The sequence below is a fragment of the Cynoglossus semilaevis genome, chromosome 10 (assembly GCF_000523025.1).
Source record: "Cynoglossus semilaevis isolate Cse_v1.0 chromosome 10, Cse_v1.0, whole genome shotgun sequence".
Lineage (NCBI taxonomy): Eukaryota > Metazoa > Chordata > Actinopteri > Pleuronectiformes > Cynoglossidae > Cynoglossus > Cynoglossus semilaevis.
In genome coordinates this window covers 8684113-8704710 of record NC_024316.1, presented here as the reverse complement: position 1 = coordinate 8704710, position 20598 = coordinate 8684113, and the positions used below count along the sequence as shown (strand labels likewise).

General features: G+C 39.5%; 2 protein-coding genes across 7 annotated transcripts in view; one reads left to right on the top strand and one right to left on the bottom strand.

Moving 5' to 3' along the window:
* Window positions 1–2255: 2255 nt before the first annotated feature.
* cdk11b (cyclin dependent kinase 11B) lies at window positions 2256–13997 on the top strand. 5 transcript variants are annotated; one of them, XM_008318616.3, is made up of 20 exons: window positions 2256–2372; window positions 2997–3127; window positions 3383–3522; window positions 3672–3799; window positions 3889–4030; window positions 4114–4277; window positions 4463–4576; window positions 4690–4788; window positions 4998–5141; window positions 5222–5296; window positions 5836–6053; window positions 6200–6290; window positions 6361–6482; window positions 6576–6681; window positions 6939–7060; window positions 8075–8182; window positions 8524–8640; window positions 9390–9538; window positions 12160–12349; window positions 13431–13997. In XM_008318616.3, exons 2-20 carry the CDS (start codon window positions 3017–3019, stop codon window positions 13521–13523), a joined length of 2433 nt encoding a protein of 810 aa, XP_008316838.1. In that variant the 5' UTR covers window positions 2256–2372; window positions 2997–3016; the 3' UTR covers window positions 13524–13997. The 5 variants fall into 5 exon arrangements, with proteins under 5 accessions (XP_008316838.1, XP_008316836.1, XP_008316840.1 ...); XM_008318614.3 differs by having other exon boundaries at window positions 4463–4588; XM_008318618.2 differs by having other exon boundaries at window positions 2257–2372; window positions 4141–4277.
* Window positions 13998–15012: 1015 nt separating this feature from the next.
* mmp23ba (matrix metallopeptidase 23ba) overlaps window positions 15013–20598 on the bottom strand; it is a 9106-nt gene continuing 3520 nt past the window's right edge. For both annotated transcript variants that reach the window (XM_025059203.1, XM_008318619.3), the window contains exons 3-8: window positions 19834–19973; window positions 19257–19424; window positions 19007–19171; window positions 18132–18242; window positions 17114–17240; window positions 15013–16528 (exon numbers count right to left, since the gene is read on the bottom strand). In XM_025059203.1, the coding sequence (XP_024914971.1) occupies window positions 16354–16528; window positions 17114–17240; window positions 18132–18242; window positions 19007–19171; window positions 19257–19424; window positions 19834–19973 (886 nt within the window). In that variant the 3' untranslated portion in view covers window positions 15013–16353. The remainder of the gene's footprint in view (window positions 16529–17113; window positions 17241–18131; window positions 18243–19006; window positions 19172–19256; window positions 19425–19833; window positions 19974–20598) is intronic.

The window sequence follows — 20598 nt, the reverse complement described above, 5'->3', positions numbered from 1 at the left end:
AGGTTTAGGTACGGTGCAATGTGATTTGGGTGGCGACTGCTGCCCCCGCAACCCGGTAACGGATAAGTGGATGAAAATGGATGGATGGATGGATAGCATTTTAATTTTATTGCCAAAAAGAATAGTGTTCACACAACTTCCAGGTGTTTAGCATAACAAAACAATTGGAAAACATCAGTAAAAGAAACTTTAACAGAATGAACTGGGGAAATATAACTGCTGTATTTTAACAAAAATCTCAGATTTATGCTATTTCTGGCATGAAATCAACAGGCATTTCTTGGACGGATGGTTCTCCAACAACTTCTTTAGCTGCACCTGTGGGCATAATATCCTGTGGTATATCCTAGGATGTAGATGAAAACCAGTGCAACCAGTGCTCCTACTGTTTTCATTGCAATCCCAGTGCTGCCCACACACATCCTATTGTAGAGTCTGTCAGGAAAGAAGGAAATCAAGGTTAAAGAGTATAAAACTTAAACAGTGCTTTTCTAACATTTTGTAGCATTAAGGTATGTGACTGATAATGGTATGTTGTTGGTCTTGTGACATAAATTAATATTTAACAATGCATTAGTTTCATTGTGACAAATGCCAGTACTTGGTTTAAATCCTTATACATCTGGTTCGTGGTGTCTGATATCATTAGCATTAGTCTATTTTGCTGTTTGGACCATTTTGTCTTTTTTTTTCCTGAATAAAGATTATAGATTTACTTTCATGTTTAATCTTGTGCTTTATTTAAATTGGAGAAATATTTTCAAAATCATTTTGTAAGCTGAGCTGTTATTAAGAACTTTTAATACTTCTGTGTATGTAATACTTAGTATTCTTTCACATATTTTGACATTTATACTGTATTGATCATCTAAACTTTAGCTGACCTTTATATGTTGTTGCTGTTGTTCTTAATTTTACAAAAAAATGTATTTTATTATTCGACTTTTCACTGTTGCAAGTTATCTTTTAAATTCTTTGGTTTTTATGTTTACAAATGCAATTATATTGCAATAAGTGTGGTTCATGCAACATATTGACTTCATCACAGCAAAATTGTCATGGGCTATGCATTTGGCTCTTAGATCATTTTGAATTATTAATTATGATCAATTTATCAACTCTGCTGTATGGTTCTCACCTTGTCATAGTAGACTGGGATGCATCTACATCCATGTTGATATTGTCTTCATTCCAGCGGTCATACTGGACATTGGGAGTATTGCTGGGCTCCATGAGGAAAGATCTTACTGTTTATCCACAGTTTTACTGCTCAGCCGGGACACACGGAGTCTTGCACACTCTGACAAAGTGAGGACAAAGTGTTGTTAATGAGTAACAACTTGATTACCTCTCAAAACACACAGAACTTAATGCATTTTTTGTCTATGTGATTTGAAATCTTGCTTGAAGTATAATTCTAAGCAATCAGTTAATCTGTTTGAAAAAAAACATGTGACTTTTGATAATGAGATTCAACAATCAGTGATTTAACAATTGTATTTCCGACAAGAAACCAGTAAAAATAAAATCTATGCTCACCTGAGTCAGTGGTGGTAAACACTCCGTCCATGAAGCTCTGGCTTGCGGCACTTTTAAAGACACAACTGAGACTGACAAGCCTACAACTCTTGAAACCTTGACCCCAATCTTTGTGTTTACTAAGGTCATCCTGTTATAAATTCACGGGCTGCGCTGTAAGTCTTTTACATCCTGATATGACTGTTACACACTGATAAAGAGCAATTCAGGCTTAAGTATTGTAGCCGTCCTTGCATATCCTGTGTACGTGACAAAATAAATACATTATTTGGATTACCTAAGCAAACTTTTGTATAACCTAACCTCCCCAGGATTATCTTTGTTACACAATGTCAAATCTGGTAGTCTTGGTTAGGCAGCAATGGTGCTTCACCCTAGGCTTAATGAATTGAGAATTCAATGGGCATTTTAAAATTACTGTGTGTACAAACACTGAAACAAATCATGTTTTCATATTGTCAACGGACTCATGAGGAAACAACCAGGGATCACTAAAAGATATTGTGTGGATTTGTAAATTTAAACTTTGCATCTGAGGCCCATGTTGTGTATGAAGTGTTAATGAGGTAAATATATAGTAAAATAAAACAAAAGGACGATCAGTGGTCCCATCTGTAGTGTTGTATTCTATAGAAGAGTAAATTACTTTCAGTAAAACTATTGCAAGCGAGTTGAAGAGTGTCTCGTCAACATCAACTCAACTCTCAAAAATGCAAGCCGTAGCCTACTCTCCACACCAGTGGGCGGCAATGTTGCCAAAACGTTGTTTTTGGCTTAGCTCTGTTGACTGTCTTGCTTCCGGTGTGCTCATAACAGCGCTGCGCGTACAAAAGGTTTGTTATAACATTCTGGACATTTATTAACCTCGTATTATATGTATTTTAATATTCGTGTTTGACTTAGGCTACTCGTTTTATAGTTCTTTTCCGTTTTCCACTTACATATACTCATTTTGAATTAATCCACTTAGCCGTGAACGTTGTTTTAGGGCCGCGCTTGTTTTGCTAGCTATTGCCGCGGAGCTACTGCGTTAGCATCACGCTTCCCTGAACGGTACATTGAGTTACTATGTAATGAGAAATGGCTTTACAGTTATACTTTATAATGACTGTACGTGTGAATTGTTTTTTCGTTTACAACGCTGACGAGTTTTTGGGTGTCCTGAATGTCCCGTCTGTTTTTCTATACGACAGCTAAACGTCAACACCCGACCTTGCCATGTGGCATGATTTTAATAACAACTCTGTGCACCTAAATATTCAGTTAGAAATATGTCCCAAGTTAGGATATGCACAAGTTAAAATTTTAATTTAACCATTCAGATTATTTTGTAGAAGTCACACGCAAGTTACATTGTAGTTTCGTAGGATGTACTATGCGAAGTCATCTGAATCTAAATATTGTGTTTAAATAAAATGCTGTATAAAATAATTGTATATTTTGTGTGTGGACACCAGGTGGCGCAGAGTGGACGCTGATGGGGGACGAAAAGGACACTTGGAAAGTAAAAACTCTGGATGAGATTCTACTTGAGAAAAAACGCAGACGCGAACAAGAAGAGAGAACAGACACCAAGCCCCCGAAAAATGTAAAGTATTTCACCGTAAATGTAATTTTCAAATGACAAACGTTGTGTTTAACATCATGACATAGTTATATGAAAGGGCATGTTGTTTGGTTTAGAAAAATTGGACTGATTATATCTTTTGCAGCTGGCCAAATGTCCTGGATATAAATCATTCAAACTCTCACCACTAGTCTCTATATATTAAAATAAATGTTAAAATAAATAAACTTATTCTAACACTTTCATTCACGATATGTTTTCATTTTCCTCTTCCAGCACTCTGAAAGCCTTGTCCCACAGGCGGATGATCGGGATTCAAAACGAGATACTCCGGAAGAGGGAGAACTTCGTGATCCAAGAATGGAAATAACAATTCGTAATTCCCCTTACACAAGGCAAGACTCAACAGAGGACAGGTACTAAGACATTTTAAAGAACCAATAAGATTCAAGGTGTTTATTGTCAGGCACATTGTGAGACCATTCTGTATGTATACATCTGTTGAATGTCCTTAAGTAACCATGACCTTAAGTACCTTAAGTCAAACACTTTTTTTGATTAACAGAGGTGAGGAGGATGAATCCTTAGCAATCAAGCCTCCACAGCTAATTGCACGGAAAGACAAATCTCACAACAGAAAGGAGGAGAAGCGAAAAGATAAAAGACGCCATCGCAGTCATTCTGATGATGGAGGTATGGATAGGCAGCTAATGATCACAGATGTGTGCTTTGAATTGTACCTAGGTGATACAGTAGTTTGATTAATTGTTCTTTTCTGGCAGGGAAAAGGTCACGACCCAAAGAAAAAGAAAAAGAGCGAGAGAGTGATCGCAGGAAACGTCAGTGGGAGGAAGACAAAGCAAGGCGAGAGTGGGAGAGACAGAAACGAAGGGAAGATGCCAGAGCTCATTCACGAAGAGAGAGGTTAGTGTAAGAATCTCTGATTACTACAGATAAGTATCGTGGTGCAGACAAGTCCCTCCTCATGGCCAAACTTTTTGAAAAAGCGATTATTTTTTGTTGTCAAACCACAGAGAGCGTTTAGAGCAGGCAGAGCGACAACGTGAGCGTGATCGAAAGCTGCGAGAACAGCAGAAAGAGCACCGAGATTTGAAGGAAAGAGAGAGGAGAAATGAAGAACGTCGCAAAGAAAGAGTATCTCGACGAGATGGTCAGTTTATAAATTTAGGCATTAATTAATGACAACAGATGCGTTTCACTTTGCCCTCATGAGCAGTATCCTTTTGCTGTCAATTTATGTAAAGCTGAACTTACAGCTTGATCCTCCAATACATTGATGAAGATATGTGTGAATTAAAACCAATAGACACAAATAATTAATGTTTCTTGGCACAGAGCCTTCCCATCACCGCATGCTTCCTGATGAGTATGGTGAAAAGACAAAACAAAGTCACCGCAGCCGCAGTCCTGTCCGTGTTCCTAGAGAAAGATCTGAGCACACTGAGCAACGTAAAACTGCCCGTGAGCTTTTCTGCATGTGTCTTTTCTACATATACAATAATCCTTTTGAGCTGACCAAAGTTTTCATTTTGAGTTTTTTTTTTTTTGCTATTTGTCCATAGCATTTCTAGAGGAAAAGCCAGATACCAAGGACCTGCTTGCAGACCTTCAGGATATCAGTGACAGTGAGAGAAAGACCAGTTCTGCAGAATCCTCGTTAGGTAATTAAAAAAAATCATCTTAGAATTTTTCTGTCCAACCGGCTATATCTCCAATTCCTAAGCGACCAGGCAACATTTCCGTGGACAGAACTTGATGCAAGAGAAATGACATATAAATGATTTTGTGGGGAAAAAAGTTGCAGCACAGGAATGACAAAAACACAATGAAAAGTCATTCATTTGATTTTATTTATTTTGTGTTCTTCCAGCGTCAGGTTCAGGCTCTGAAGAGGAGGATGAAGGTGAAGAGGAAGAAGAGTCCAGCAGCCAGAGTGAGGGTGGAGAAGGAGAGGAAGATGATGAGGAGGAAGACGACTCTGTGTCAGGCTCAGCACGGTCTGAGCAGAGTGCAGGTAAAACTAAAATCTGCCACACTAACGGTTAGTGTTTCCTGTCAACTACACATAAAGAAAGGCACTTCCTTTTTTTATAGAGGATATAAGTGAAGATGAGCAATCGGAGGAAGAGTTTGACGAAGAGAGGGAAAATGGAAATCATATACCTGCAGGTTAGTGTACCACTGTACTAAAAAGAATTGTAATAAATATGGAAAAACACAATACAGATGTTCATACTTGACATACATACATTACTACAGAGGTGAAAGATGAAAGGAGCAATTAATCTAATTTTAGTTTGTCATTTGTTGTAAACCTACATTAAGACAAATTGTCTTTTCGTCTTTCCTTAACCTTTAAGCTAAGAGAGTTGATAAAAAGTATTTCCCCCTTTTTAAGCAGGGTTGGCGGGTCAAAAACATGACCCTGTTGCAGTACAATATTTTTTCCACAGACAAGGTTTAAGTAATGCTAGCTGGTGGACTATTGTCGTGTGCATGCCTCAATTCTGTAGCAGTGACTGCAATATTTAAGTAGCAACAGAAAAATCCAGGAAACCCTGCAATGTCATAAGTGAGGTTGCCTTTTTAACATTTACATACACAGACTTTTCATGCTTATCTATACAGCACAATCTAATCAAGGATAAATAAATCATCAGATCATTTTTTAATTTTGAATGTTGAAGTCTTTTCCATTCTCCCCACAGTTCCTGAGTCTCGTTTTGACCATGACACGGAGGAGAGTGGTGAAGAAATGGAAGATGAAGAAGATGAAGATGGAGATGCAGGAGAGGTAGATGTCACGCCTCAGTCTCAGACCCACTCCAATACACCGACCCCTGAAGAGAACTACATACCGGATTCTCCTCCAATTTCACCTGTGGAGTTAAAGAAAGAACTGCCCAAATATCTGCCAGGTTTACAGGTTAGTTACTTACTCGCACACATTTACCTCATTACAAATGACTAAAACATAAATAGTGCACATAATGTGGCTACATGTTGCATATCAGTGGTGTGATGTGGCTCTCTGTCAGTTTAATTGTTGCTGTTTTATTTAATCCTTTTCAGGGTTGTCGCAGTGTTGAGGAATTTCAGTGTCTGAACAGAATAGAGGAAGGAACCTACGGTGTGGTTTACAGAGCCAAGGACAAAAAAACAGGTACGAAATTAAACAAGTTGAACATTAGGAGGCTGTTGGCTGATGTTACAGTACATGTCTTGATTTGCAGATGAAATTGTAGCACTGAAGAGGCTGAAGATGGAGAAGGAAAAGGAGGGTTTTCCTATCACCTCTTTAAGAGAAATCAATACTATTCTGAAAGCTCAACACCCAAACATTGTCACAGTCAGGGTGAGTCTGTCTTTGAAGGATAACTGTATTTTATTCCTGTTGTTCCTTGGTTAATCTCTTGCGTTATTAACTTTTCCTCTTTTCACTTTTCAGGAAATTGTTGTTGGAAGCAACATGGACAAGATCTACATCGTGATGAACTACGTAGAACACGACCTAAAGAGTCTGATGGAAACCATGAAGCAGCCTTTCTTGCCAGGTGATTATTGTTATTATTATAATTGTTGCCAAGCCTTGCCTTATTTCTACAGCTGTCTAATAAGTTCTGTTGTGAAATTATTTAAATATTTGATCTGATTAATCACATTTTGGCTGTAGATGTATCTGTATGTCACTGAAACTGACAAATACCAGCAGGGTGATGTCTGTGTTTCACATCTGTTACTGTGTGTCTACTCTATATGTATTTACTGTGTTAGAACAATGATGAATGGATGGTGGAATTTTGTCTTTAAGGTGAAGTAAAGACTCTGATGATTCAGCTCCTCCGCGGAGTCCGTCATCTCCACGACAACTGGATCCTGCATCGAGATCTGAAGACGTCTAATCTGCTGCTGAGCCACAAGGGCATCCTGAAGGTATGCCCGCACTGCAGTTCTCTGTGGTCCCACACAGCAAGACCCCACTGACACTGGTCCAGTTAGACCAGATATTTTATACATCTGAGTGAATACACTCCACCACAACAGGCTTTAAACAATGTTACTTTTCTTGTACCATTTCATCCTTTCTCTTTTTATCGCCTTTATTTATTTATTTATTTATTTATTTATTACCAAGAAACTTTTTTTCCAGAGGAGGCTTTTGAAATTCTTAATTCTGTGTTGTGTCCTTCGACTGCTTGGCTACAGCCACACTTGAAACTTCCACTGAGAATGTACAGATATGTGAAGGAATTATACTGTTGTTGAATTGCTGCTCAGCTCTAACCTTTTAGGTTTACAGAAACCTAATTATTTAGTACAAAAAAAGTCTTTCTCAGCTTCATCATTATAATTCATGGAAAGCTCAAATAGGACAATAAGACAAATTTTGTTCAACAAAGCCCCACACCTGCAGTATTTGGCACATATTATGTGGTAAAAGAATAATATTAAAACCACTTCATTCATTTATATGATACATTTATGTTTTTTACGTTTTGCCATTAAAAAAATGGCATTGTATAACGCTAAATACACAATGGTACATAATCTATTAAAATCTATTTTGTCTTGTTCAGTGGATTACACACAAACTCGCAAGTTTTCCCTTTAGTCAATCTTTCAATGATGTACAACTTTTCCACAAGCCAGCAGCACCAAAGCACACTTGCACAAACAGCACATGATTATTTAAAGTCAATTAGAGCGTAAACCTCTGGCAAAACGTCTGACAGACTCGGCCTGTGCCTAAATAAACCAGGGCTGTGCAGACGTTTGTCTCAGTTAATTTTATGTGAGGTGACGAAACCAGCAAGGAAAATTCACTCTCTTAGATTTAAGATGACACATTTGTGATGCTACGACAGATTATGTGAAATGGGTTATAATATTGAAAAATGAATGAACTTTTGAAGTCCTACAGTATTGATCCTCTTCTTTTTATTACAGGTTGGTGACTTTGGTTTGGCCCGTGAGTATGGTTCACCCCTGAAGCCATACACCCCTGTAGTTGTCACACTGTGGTACCGCTCACCAGAGCTGCTGCTTGGCGCCAAGGTTAGAATTCAACCCCACACCACTTCTCTATATTGCACAGCTTTAGTAAATTCATAGGTTGTGAATTAAATTTGCACGATAAGTGTTGTTAAATCATTTTATTTGATTCTCATATTCTGTATTTTGAAGTGGTAATATACCTTATCTTGGTATAAAAGGAAGCAACATATCCAGTAGTGTAACATAATCAGTACTATTAAAGTATAAGTTACAGAACCTAGCCACAGAGGTCTATCATTCTGTCAGTGCACAACCATGAACAAACCCAAGTCGACCTCAACCTAAGAGCGCTGCCAGAAACAATGACTTCTCTCTTTTGCTGTTTGTTCTTCGCCCCGCAGGAATACTCCACAGCTGTGGACATGTGGTCAGTGGGCTGCATTTTTGGCGAGCTCCTGACCCAGAAACCTCTTTTCCCTGGGAAATCTGAATTGGACCAAATACAGAAGATCTTTAAGGTAATTGTGCTGAATTTATTTTTACTCAATAAATAAACACGAGCTCACTATTACACTCTTAACTGAACCGCCTTTAAACACTGCCGACATAGCTGCAGTTTTGCAGTGTGCCACAGTAGGGAGCTGTTGTTTGATGTCAGATCAGCCAGAGAAATTGATGGAGGGTGAAATGTGTACTGAACGACTGGCCTTAGTACAAACCCTCCTAAATGTTAGAAACAAATTTGATAGAAATTGCACCTGATCAGTGGTGAGACAACACTGGAAAAAAAGTGTAAGAGTATTAATGGTGAAGGTAGAAATACAACTGTATGGCTAGAGAGAGGGATAACACTCAACAGATAGGGCAGTGGTGGCTTGGCACTTAAGGAAGCAGCCAGTGGGCCACCAGCTGCCAAGTTACCACTAAGGTGGTCTGAGCATGCTACTGTCCCCACACATTGCTCCACCTGCTCAATTTTGTGATTGTTTAAAAGCAGAGTTCAAATTTTGTTGTGCAGTGGTGTGCTGTGTTACGAGTAGTTCACGTTCCTTTCTTCCTTTCCTAAATGATCCAGCTAAAGCTTTACAGCAGTGCACTGACTGATGTCACTTCCCTCAACATCCTGCGCAGGTGTTCTGTTGAAGTACTGAAACATTCATCCATTGCAAAATGTCCCTGGTCAAAAGAAACACTTGCCTAAAAGAAATCTCAAATGCACATGTTCTAGCAATAACATTGTGTCTGTTCACTTCTTATTCACCTGTAGGATTTGGGAACTCCTAGTGAGAAGATCTGGCCTGGCTACAACGAGCTGCCTGCTGTGAAAAAGATGAATTTCAACGAGTTTCCATACAACAACCTGCGAAAGCGATTTGGAGCACTGCTCTCAGACCAGGGCTTCGACCTTATGAACAAGTAGGATTTCTAAAAACTGTCATGGTCCTGTGTGACATGGAACTATTTCTTTACTCTACTTCTTTTTGTTACTGTATTTTAAATGATCTATTTTTCAAAGACACCTCGTGTTTGAAAAGTTAAGAGATTTCTAACTGGTGTCAAAGTCTTCATTTCATATTCAAACTCATAACCAGAAAAAAATGATGCATGTCTGTAAATTCTTTAGGAACTAAAAAGAATAGATGTGGCGATTCACTCCATTCTTCATTTACAGGCAGTGTGTAAATCAAACAAATTTGAAAATGCATGCAGAAGAATATGTCTGTCCTTAGAGAGACATGTGCTCTGGTCCATGTATTTTCTGGCTGTGTGTCACTCTGCACAAATTATGAAACGTGTGGCTTAGTAGACGCAGTGTGTGTCCTTGACAAGTCTGCCTGCAGTTCACATCTGTCTCCTGTTAAAAATATCTGTCACTTCGTAAAGAGGAGAATCGATCAACTGTGATCAAGGACTGTTGAGCCACTCAATTTTTTTTAAATTTAAGAAAAAAATCCACATAAGCAGTTAGTATCCGCAGTTACCAAACAAACAAAAGGTGTAAATATAAAGAAAAACGGATGTGGCTCAGGGGTCAGACGCTTATATCAGTAACAGATCAGCTTCACACCTACAGTGGAAACGGCTCAACTCGAATGGACATAATTCTCTGTCAAATTCAGTTATTCTTTCCAGATCTCCTTATTTAGTCAGTGCATTTCCTGGCAAGTGGACTTAGAACATGACAGCAGTAGTGGAATGGTAATACATCAGAATACCTCAGCAACAGGCCCGTTCCATCCCCCTGTTCTGATTCTCCCACTCATACATGCAGGCTCACCATGGTGATGCTCCACTCTGCAGGAAAATGTTGTAGAAAACACAGGTTTAATGCGGAAAATCCTCTTTTCGCACAGACAGTGATAGGTCCATAACTCATTGCACATTCCACTCATCAGCATTGTTGAGCCTTCACAGGGAGCAGAGACACATTTTCTCCACTCCTTCTCAGAACCTCACCCACCCACAGAGACGTTTGCCTACACCTGCAAACGACAAAACCGTACGGCTGGCCTCACCTCCCAGTTGCTGAGGATGGTAACAACATGTTGGCTGTGTTGTGAGAGGGATTTGGGTTCAGTGGAAGTTTGGCAGGTGGCCAGCCTCACTGAAGCCTTCCAGCTGTCAGAAGTCATGAAGCGTTTAGTCAGGGGCCGAGTCAGACAGCAGAAGGTCAACACCTTAGACCTCCTTTAAATCCTGCAGTCTGAGCAGTATAATAAAGGTCCAAAGATTTAGGTTGGCAGGTGAATATAACAGAGTTGTTTGGACTATCACACCAGACCAGTGTTTGAAGGTGAAAGCAACTCTTCCACTGCCCCCACAGTTTTCTTTTAATTCTCTTTTTTATTTTTTTCTTCTTCAAACTTAGGGAAGAGCAATATTTGTAGCCATAACACAGGTTGTGGGAGGTAATGGTATTAGTGTTGTTCTATCTTAACAAAGCTCAAAGTTCTACAAAGTTCTACTCCCTCAGTTTTCTTGGTGTCAAAACTTCTCTGTCTCCTGATTACCCTCGACAGGCCTTTGGAGGAGTAATCACAGACACAGGAAGAAGCACACATTCCTGGACATTCAAAGCAAACTATAATTTAGACACAAGTAGCTTATCTTCCTCAGATAACAGCGTGGGCCTCCAGTGTCTGTTTACATTCTCTTATTAGCGCCAGTAGTGTAACAGGCTTGCGCAAAGACAGCATAGTTTTTTTTTAAGTAATAACTGACTTGGTAGCAAAAGAATTGCTATTTTGACCACATGTTGACCATGCTCATGGAAAATAGACTAATGGTCATATTTAGTATTAGTCACTGTGTTGCATCTCTTTCAGTGGAACGTGATTACTTAGGATTTGTAGTTTATATATAAAAGAGGCTTCAAAAATGAGCTGTAAAGAAAACTTTGTCACATGTGGGATGATTTTGTTATTGTAGACAGAAATTTCATTACCATGACTGTTAAAAAAAAGGAAGCTTTTTTGCTTTTTTAATATTGTAATTATGTGTCTTTAGTGACACATGTTTGTCTGTAGCTGAGCTTCTGCTGCTAGAAGCTGACACATGAAATTACTGTGTACAGTTCATGGACTGACGAATAATAAAACAATTCAGTAACGGACCAATCAGTTAGCATTTATTTTATATTTTTATTTATCACAAAATAAAATGAGACAGCAACAGGCAGTTTGGAGCATAACTAAAAATGGAGTAAAGCTCACAAATATATTCAGTATGTTTTAGTTCTTCTCCTCCTGGCGATCCCTCTGTAAACAACCAAACACTCCTGTGGTTTTTGTCTGATTATATAATCCCAACCAGTTTCTTAGATGGAAGAAGCAGCACATAAATGTTACATCATTTACTAAGACTATATATACAGAATAATGACATCAACCACTAAATAACACACCAAAGGTTCAGCCTCGGCATTAAACCCTCCCACAATAAGTAAACCATCTGTGCTGCTTGTGTTTCTTGAATGAAACGTCTCATAAGTACATTAGCGTTTCCATCAAGTCCATCACTCTCCGCTCCTTTTCCAGATTCCTGACTTACTGCCCCAGTCAGAGGATTCTGTCAGACGAGGGCCTCAAGCACGAGTACTTCAGAGAGACGCCACTGCCCATTGACACGTCCATGTTCCCCACCTGGCCGGCCAAGAGCGAGCAGCAGAGGGTGAAGAGAGGCACCAGTCCCCGTCCACCCGAGGGAGGCCTGGCCTACAGTCACCTGGTAAGAACATCAGCTCTATTTTCTCCATGACATACGGCTACCAGGCTTTGAGTACGGCGTCTGTGTTAAATAGATTAAAGACCTACAGGCTTCTGCTTTATGTCTGCAAATTTCACTCTTGTTTTCCATGATGAGCACCCTGTAGATCCTAATGGATTCAGCAGTGGTCCTACCTACCCTGAAGTTCTTTTCTTTTTTTTTTTCTTTTTTTTAGAGGTTAATGAGGCCGAAATATACATTTTGGGTTTTTTTTTGTTTTTTTTTTAACAGGTGATTGGATTTATGCTCTTATATGACTACCTTGTGTCTATATGTGCACAAAGTACAAAAATCTAAACTTTACATGAAGATAATGTCACAAACAATCTGTACAAACATAATTTAAATTTAACCAGAAATAACTTCAATGAACTTTGTTAAATCCAAATGTTGGACAGTTAGTTGATGTATAAAATGGAAAAAAATGACTTAAAAACTGACCTTTGAATAAAAAATAATTTTAGGTATATTTGTCAAAGAAAAGCAAGAAAAGTTTAAAAAATATTTAAAATTAAGCATTCATGGGAAAAGAAAATCAAACACAGTGGTCTGTGAAAGACTGCAAAGTAGTGGCGCAATAGTAGTGGTCCCTCAATAGGCGAAAGACTGCAAAGTAGTGGCGCAATAGTTATTATATTATTTACGTATATTGATAGGAGGCAGTGTGGGGCATGAAATATGGCCAAAAACTTTTATAGATCTCTTACCTGTACGTAGGGGTTATTTCTTGTGATACTCTGTATGTATGTGTTATAAAGTGTCTATTTTTTTTTTACTGTTTTTTTTCTTCTTAGGCTAGAAAATGTTTATTTTATCATTAAAATAATGAAAATATTGGAAAATGAAACTGTTTTATATACTGCAAAAACCTGCGATAGAGTGAAAAATCAGCAGTGCAAGAATACATTTAAAATATTAAAAACCCAGGATTGCACTGAGGGCATGACTGCCGAACCACATTACAGTGCGGGACGTCTATATATTCAAAATTTAAGAGTTAGCCAAAAGTCACATTTCATTTTTCTTTTCTTTTTTTCCCTAGGGTGATGATGACCTCAAAGACACAGGATTTCACCTGACAACTAGCAACCAGGGAGCGTCTGCAGTCGGTCCAGGATTCAGCCTTAAGTTCTAAGCACGTAAACTACAGAATGCTCTGTGGTGAAGCTGAAGAAGAGTGTGCAAAGAATTTTGGGACTTATATCGATAAGATGGAGTCACAGGTTTACACTTGTAAACCAAGTGTCAAGACTGTTTCACAGCAAGACCAGTGGCTTATTTCTCCTCTCCACTGCTACACTCTGTATTTTCATGTCATCCCAAGGATTTAAATATGGTCCTTTTAGTTCTGAAATAGAAGAGGGTAATAAATCTGCCAGAAGTTCAGCTCCTGTGTTTGACTTTTGCTGTATTTTCCCCTCTTTTATACTTCATGTGAGAGGAGCAGATTTTGTAAATGCTTGGTATTTCCTGGCTGCCTCAGCTACTGTATAATGATGCAGCATTGGCTGTGTTTTCCATCCAGCATATTAGAACTTCACTTTGGACTCTTAGCTCTCTTGATTAAAGGAGAGCAGTATTTTTCTTAGAAATAAAGTTTGAAACTGTGTTTTGTCTGCCATTTTCCCTGTATTTACAAACCTTTACAAGCTATATAAACAAAACCACACAATGCCCTGGGAGCAAAAAAAATCAAGGGAGTTTTAATGCAAAAAAAAAAAGAATCCAGCCTTAAACCCAATTTGACAGATGCTGTCCAAACAAATGATGTCATTCCCTGCTCCGCACACATGGTCTGTGTACTTTGTTCTTCCAGTGAAAGAGAGGTCCACACTTTGTCTCACATTTGTTTTGAAATGGCTCTGCAACTTCAGTGTTAAAACAATAAATTGTCTGTTTTTTTTTTTTTTTTGTTGCTTAAGAAAAGTAAATGGTACAGACTTGTTGGCTGCAAAGCTGCTGGTTCTTCTCATTGGAACAGATTGATAAAAATACCCTGCTCTGTGGACTGTGAGTAAAGACTGAATGGAAATGTTCATTAATCAGTTTTATCTCTCCTCTGTCCCCAGCAGAGCCCTTCTGCAGATTATTACACCCGATGTGTTGTATAAGCTTGGAAGGAGAGCGGCTCGTGGAACTGACTGCTCGATCCCTGGAGACAAGCTGCTGGCCTCACAGCATTGCTAGTAAAGTAAGCTGGACGTCTGAGGTGTTCCATATGTGGTTTTGAGTTTGAAGCTGTTCTTACGACCGTAGACAACATTGCTTATCTTGGCTTTATTCTGATTGTTTACAGTGTAAATATTTTAAGTGACATGCATCTAAGCAAATGCTTCAGTAAATATTCTTCAACCTTAGAAAAACGTGGCATCTGTGTGCAGAGTGAATTAAACAATTTACAATAGTGTTCAGCTAAAAACTCCTTGTTTGTTTGTAGAGACGACATAAAACCTTCTGGGAGGCTTCACTTTCCCTGCTCCCCCCCAGCCCTCCTTTACTACCCTAGCATCAGCAGCAGCTTTGAAGACTTCCAGACTCGTGTGTGTGGAGTGAACGCTCTCCCAAACAGCTGATGAGGGCTGCATGGATTTTTCATCAACAAATGAAGGAGAAACCACAAAGTGTCTCATTACCAGCTTTTCACAGTCAGGTAGTATTTTAACTAAAATACTACTGGTCACAGAACATTTATTATATGCAAACTAAAATACATTTATACAATGACAACGATGACAGACATTTATGTGGTAAATACTGGAGAGACTTAAAAAAAAACATTGATATGTGCCCGTGTGAATGAGGTCTCCTGGTGACCATGTTTTTAATAGCTATGTTTACATGTGCAAAGGTTCTTTCGATCTGATTCCAATCACAGTTCACCTCCGAGAAAAGTAAAATTACTCTGTTTACATAGACCAGTGTTCAGAGCGTAGCCTTGGAGCCAATTGTTGGACTTGGAGAGGTTTGATCTTGTCCACAATTAAATCATTTTTCAAATATTATACAGAAGCTTCTTTTTTTGTATTTTCAAATATTAACTACTGTGAGCTAGGCTTTTTAACCCAAGAGAATCACCTGGGCCAGATATTTTCAGTTGTGAAAACTCAGTGATTATATAATTTGGACTAAAAGATTGAACCTTGTAAAAGTAATGAAAAACAGAATGTTTTCATTAACCCAACATAAGCCTGTAGTTTGGGGTGAAATAAACAAGAATTTATCAGTTCATGCAGGGTAAATAAAAATTTTGACATTCTTTTAACATATACAGATGCAACTGTCCAACACACAAGATGTGTCATGAGTTGCATTGTTGAGTTAAGGAGAGTGTTGCTCCTTTAGTCTGTCATCTGTAGGAATATGACTACTCATCAATCGGAATTCTCCCGGTTTAACTGCACTTTTTAAAATGCCCACAGACTGGACCACTCTGAGGTTGTCTCTGGGCCGCACATGGGATGCTTTTTGTATAGGCTAGTCGTAGGGTATATTAATGTCCAATCTAAGGCTGTTTATATTATGCTTTGGGAAACATTTGGCAGTTTGTACCAATAGGTTTTACTCTTGGTAACATGTATACTTTTGAAATACAGTGCTCTGTGTGTCATTTAGTTATTGCAGGAGGAACAGATGGCCCGTGGATATTTTTATTTTCTATACTAACAAATCTTTGTTTAAACCACCTGACACACTTACAGATGTCTAATTACATGACAATTGTAGAAGAAATATCTGCCCTGCCTCCACTTCAGGAACACCAGTCTGAAACAGGGTTATTTTTAAACACACTTTGTTTTTCCCGTAGTTTTTTTTACATGGTATCAGAGCCTCTGATAGCTTCCCTTGATGTAAACTGGTATGTTTACATGAATCCCTTTCATTCTACTCAGACTTTTATACTGTTTGTGTCCATGTAGACATAGCTACTGTGTCCTGTTCAGTGTGCAGAGACGTTGGCACTACCCTCAAAAACGCACACGCACTCTCCAAGAATAGGTAGTGAGAACTTTTTCTCTCTTCTTCACGATGCAGGTGTACGTGCCTTCGTTGATGGCGTTGGCCACTATGGTGATGTGGTCGTCTTTCAGGGAGATGTAGTTGGGATGAGAGAACTCCAGCAGCTCGTCGTCTTTGTACCAGCTGGAATAGAAGTCAGATTGTTGGACAGATGCTCAATGACAGCAAACAGCAGCTCCGGCCTAGTTAGGCAAATGAATGACTTCACCCACTCTTTAATCATCCATGTGAATTGGAGGGGAAAAGCTGAAGTCAAAAAGGTGAGTAAATGTCTGACAAACATCAGAACTGGTTTGTTCAGCTGAAACTAAGATCACCTCTTTGTCTGAGAAGTGACAATAGTCGTGTTTTGTTCTTAGTAAAAGTTAATCAGTCCTCCTGGCCTCAAACACAAGAGTGTCAATAAATTAGAATAATTTCAGATCAAATTAACTCTTAAATCTTACCTAACTTCGCTAGAACTACTTAGCATTGTTCACTGTTTATCAATGCCTCTGTGCCAGCACACCAGGAGCATTACAGTTAGCTGGTCACCTGCATCAGTACACTTCTCTGGGAGACACTGGAATAGCAGTGTAGCAATAGACAAGTCACTGACAGAACGTCACCCAGGAGAACAGACCATATCTCAGTTTATCCAGTGTGTTGTGTAAAATTCCATGACATTTTATTTTTAAAAAAATTCTGATATTCCTATAGGATACTTACTACACTTTGCCTTTTTTTGAAGCTATTTTCTTCCCACAGCGAAAGGTGAGCATCTTGCCCTCGACGACAAGCTTGTGTTTGGTCCGTGGAGGAGCCGGTGTGGGAGCCACAGTGGGAAAAGGGAATTCTGTGGATTCAAAGGAAGAAATGCAGATGTCAGAGCTTTATCAATGCTACAGCCCAAGACGCCAGACAGTAATTACCCAGCGCTTCTGCTACAGTAATTAGCAAAAATAATTTTTCATGATGCTCTGCATATTTTTTAGTCCCAAAATGTCATTCTTAAAATATATTATCATAGCAACTACTGGAGGCAAACATGTCTGTTGGCGCCGTGATTGCCTTATCAGTGCAATCTTCCATCTGGTTTTGGACAAAACAACAGCCAGCCCTGTGATCATTCTAAATTCTGCTTAAAAAACAGTCACTCTCGTTAATGCCACAAAAATCCAAATTGACCTTGTGTGTCTCTAACCCTCAAGCCACAGTCTGAAATTCCAGTGGGTTTGGATTCACTTAGGAATTTTCCACAGCCGCACACAACATCTCCCAATCAACAATGAGGAACAGATTATGGCGAGCCAGGAATCGTATTCCTCTCTGCCGTGCTCCTCGCTGTCCCCTTGTTGCTGACTCAAGTCTCAGAAGGCCGCAGCAGTCCATGGGCTGTGATGGCTGACAGGAGCCACTTCCTGTTGTGCTGCAGAGGCTTGACATCAGTACACCCTTCGTTAAGCCTCAGAAGGCTAAAGCTGCTGACGCATTATCAATACGTGATGTGAAGCTAGCCATGTGTAGGTACCTGTGCTACACTGACGATCCTATAATTCCACCAACTTTCCACTAACTCACTCCTCTCCAGTAGCAAGTGCATTTCTCCTTAAAAATCACAGCTCTGCATGGCTGGACCTTTTGGCTCCCGTTGCTCCATTGGCAAACAGTTCACAGCAGCTCAATTGAAAGAAAGCTCTCCCCTTTTCCCCCTGGACTGCTGCTGTTTGCTGCTGCTGCGTCTTACCATAACAGAAATCACAGCTGGATGGGCAGTGCTTCTGCATCAGCTTGCGCTTGCTGTCGCAATAGCCTTTCCTAGTCCAGGCCGGACAGATAAATAACCGGTCCAAACATCCTAGAAGAGAGGGGGGAGGATCAGAGAACAACACTCAGGCACGAGCAGAACACTCTGGATACTTCTAAGGATTTTTTTATTATGGCGATCCGAAGGAGTTTTGGATAGTCCAGACCCAAACTGATCACAAGTTTTGCACCACTGTGTTTAATAAGTCTGTCTGATCCCAGCATGAGAAATGAAATCAAGATAAATCTTTCAATATTGGAATCAAATTAGATGACATTTTTGATTTTTTTTAAGTAGACACTACATCAGGTTGTCATCACATGATTTCCCCTCAGTCTGTGATGTATTTACATCTGTAAAATTCACCAAAAAGAACTTTGTCATAAGTCATCCTATCAACAGAACTGCAGATCAACAGAAATCTTTCTGCCTGAGAAATAATTCCTACCGTGGCAGGTTGCGGTGCCGTTGATGTGTTCTGTCTGTGACCTGAGCTCTGCTGTTGGAGAGTTCCTTTGGAGAATGAAGCATCTGTTCTCTCTTGACTAGGACACATCTACAAGAACTGAAACTAAGCCTCAACCATGGAAGACACTGCTCTAAGTGTTTGATTTTTTTAAATTATGAGTCTGCAATGTTGTATCGCCATGTTCTAATTTGACAATGTAGCAATCAAGTTTGGGATCTTGTGAACAGGGGTCATGAAGCAAATGAAATACAATTGGTTGCAACATCCATCCAACACACCTGACTCTGATGCTCAGAAGGTTTGATGCCATTTAACATTTAAGGAGCTGTAGAATTCATAAGCGTACCATAAAGACGTTGTATACCCCACACATCATCCTGTGTGATGAGCTTACGCCCCGTCAGAGTTGCATTGAGGTGCATTATTGCCTTTGAGTCCATGGAGTGCATGAGTCCCAGGGCATGACCGATCTCGTGAGTGGCCACATGGACAAGATCTGTGAGCCAAACTCCTGCAACAAAGACACTGTAGATTATTTTTTATTTATGCTGCTTCTGTCAACCTTTGGACTTTCTACAAACACCGGAGACTCGCGCCTTTCTTCCAGCTGAAACGCATGTTTCCAAGAATCCAGTATTCGTGGTCGTCAAAGTGGATCTCCCCCGTTGGGGGAAAGAATGCATGGGCCAGTTCCCCTGTGATGCCGTCGAAACAATGGTGCAAATGGGACTGCAGACAGTCTGTGTGGTTGACCGGGTAGAATCCTGCCAAAACCAAAAGGGAGACATATTTCTCAGAGCTGGGGAGGGAAATCCTTTCTCTGAAATAAATGTTAAATTTCAAAAGTTATATTTTTTCTTTAGTTTTCCCCCACAGGATGAAAAATTCCTCTTAGGATCACCAAAAAATGTATGCAGGAGCACCCAAAGGGACAGATAAAGCATGATTTAGACAGCTTCACCATGGGCCTGACATGTATGGAAGTTGTTACGCATCGATTCATTTCTTTCATTATGCATAATGAATCATCCCCAATATGAGCTTGGTAATATAGTTGCGGTGATGTGATTTAAAGATTTTTAGAGCCGCATGCAGAGAAAACCAGGAACAACAAAAGTCTGGAACTTGGAGCCGGGGAACATCTGTTGAGGACTTGACCTGCAGAGTACCCACCAATCTTAATGTCGGCTTCTTGGTCCGCTGGCACCTCTCTGAAGCTGAACGGTGAGACGTCGCTCCACATGCCAAAAGCCTTGGCAATGCCTCGGCGCGTGTCGCTGGCATTAATCAGGTTTGTGGGAAAGGAGAGCAACCTGTTCAAAAACAACAGTATTGTGAAGTTAGAACACATCCCTCTGCTGCGGAGGGATCTGCCAAAACACAATGGCTACTGTTCAGACAGGCCAGAATTCCCACAGGCACAGTGAGTACAGTTCCAGTTTTATGACTTTCTTTCTCTTATGACGTTCTTGTATATCAGCAGAGGGTTTTACTCATTTGTACTCTTTTAATAAAGAAAAATATGAGTGTGATTAAGATGTGATCTAATCAAGTCAAGACTTGTGTTTTCTTCTCTGTCTTGTTGAATCTTTAGTGCAACATCTTGCATGAATTACCACATCCATTAATCTTCTGATGTATGTCATCATTATATCTCAGCTGCAGGGAGGACATTTCTCAGAATCATAGTGTGTTTTAACAAATGTATTTATTGCGGATGAAATGACTTTGTTTAGCCAGTAAGTAATGTAGTTTGAATTTGAGTGGATCTCTTTCAGCAGGTCCCTCAATCAGCAGTAGTTTACACAGTGAAGCTCTACCACTGCATCAACCGAGTTTATACAAACTCGTTTGCATTTCTAAAATGCAAAATCAATTAGATGATGAAAGGGGAAATTGAGACGTTGGCCTAATTATTGCTATAACTTTGTATGGTGA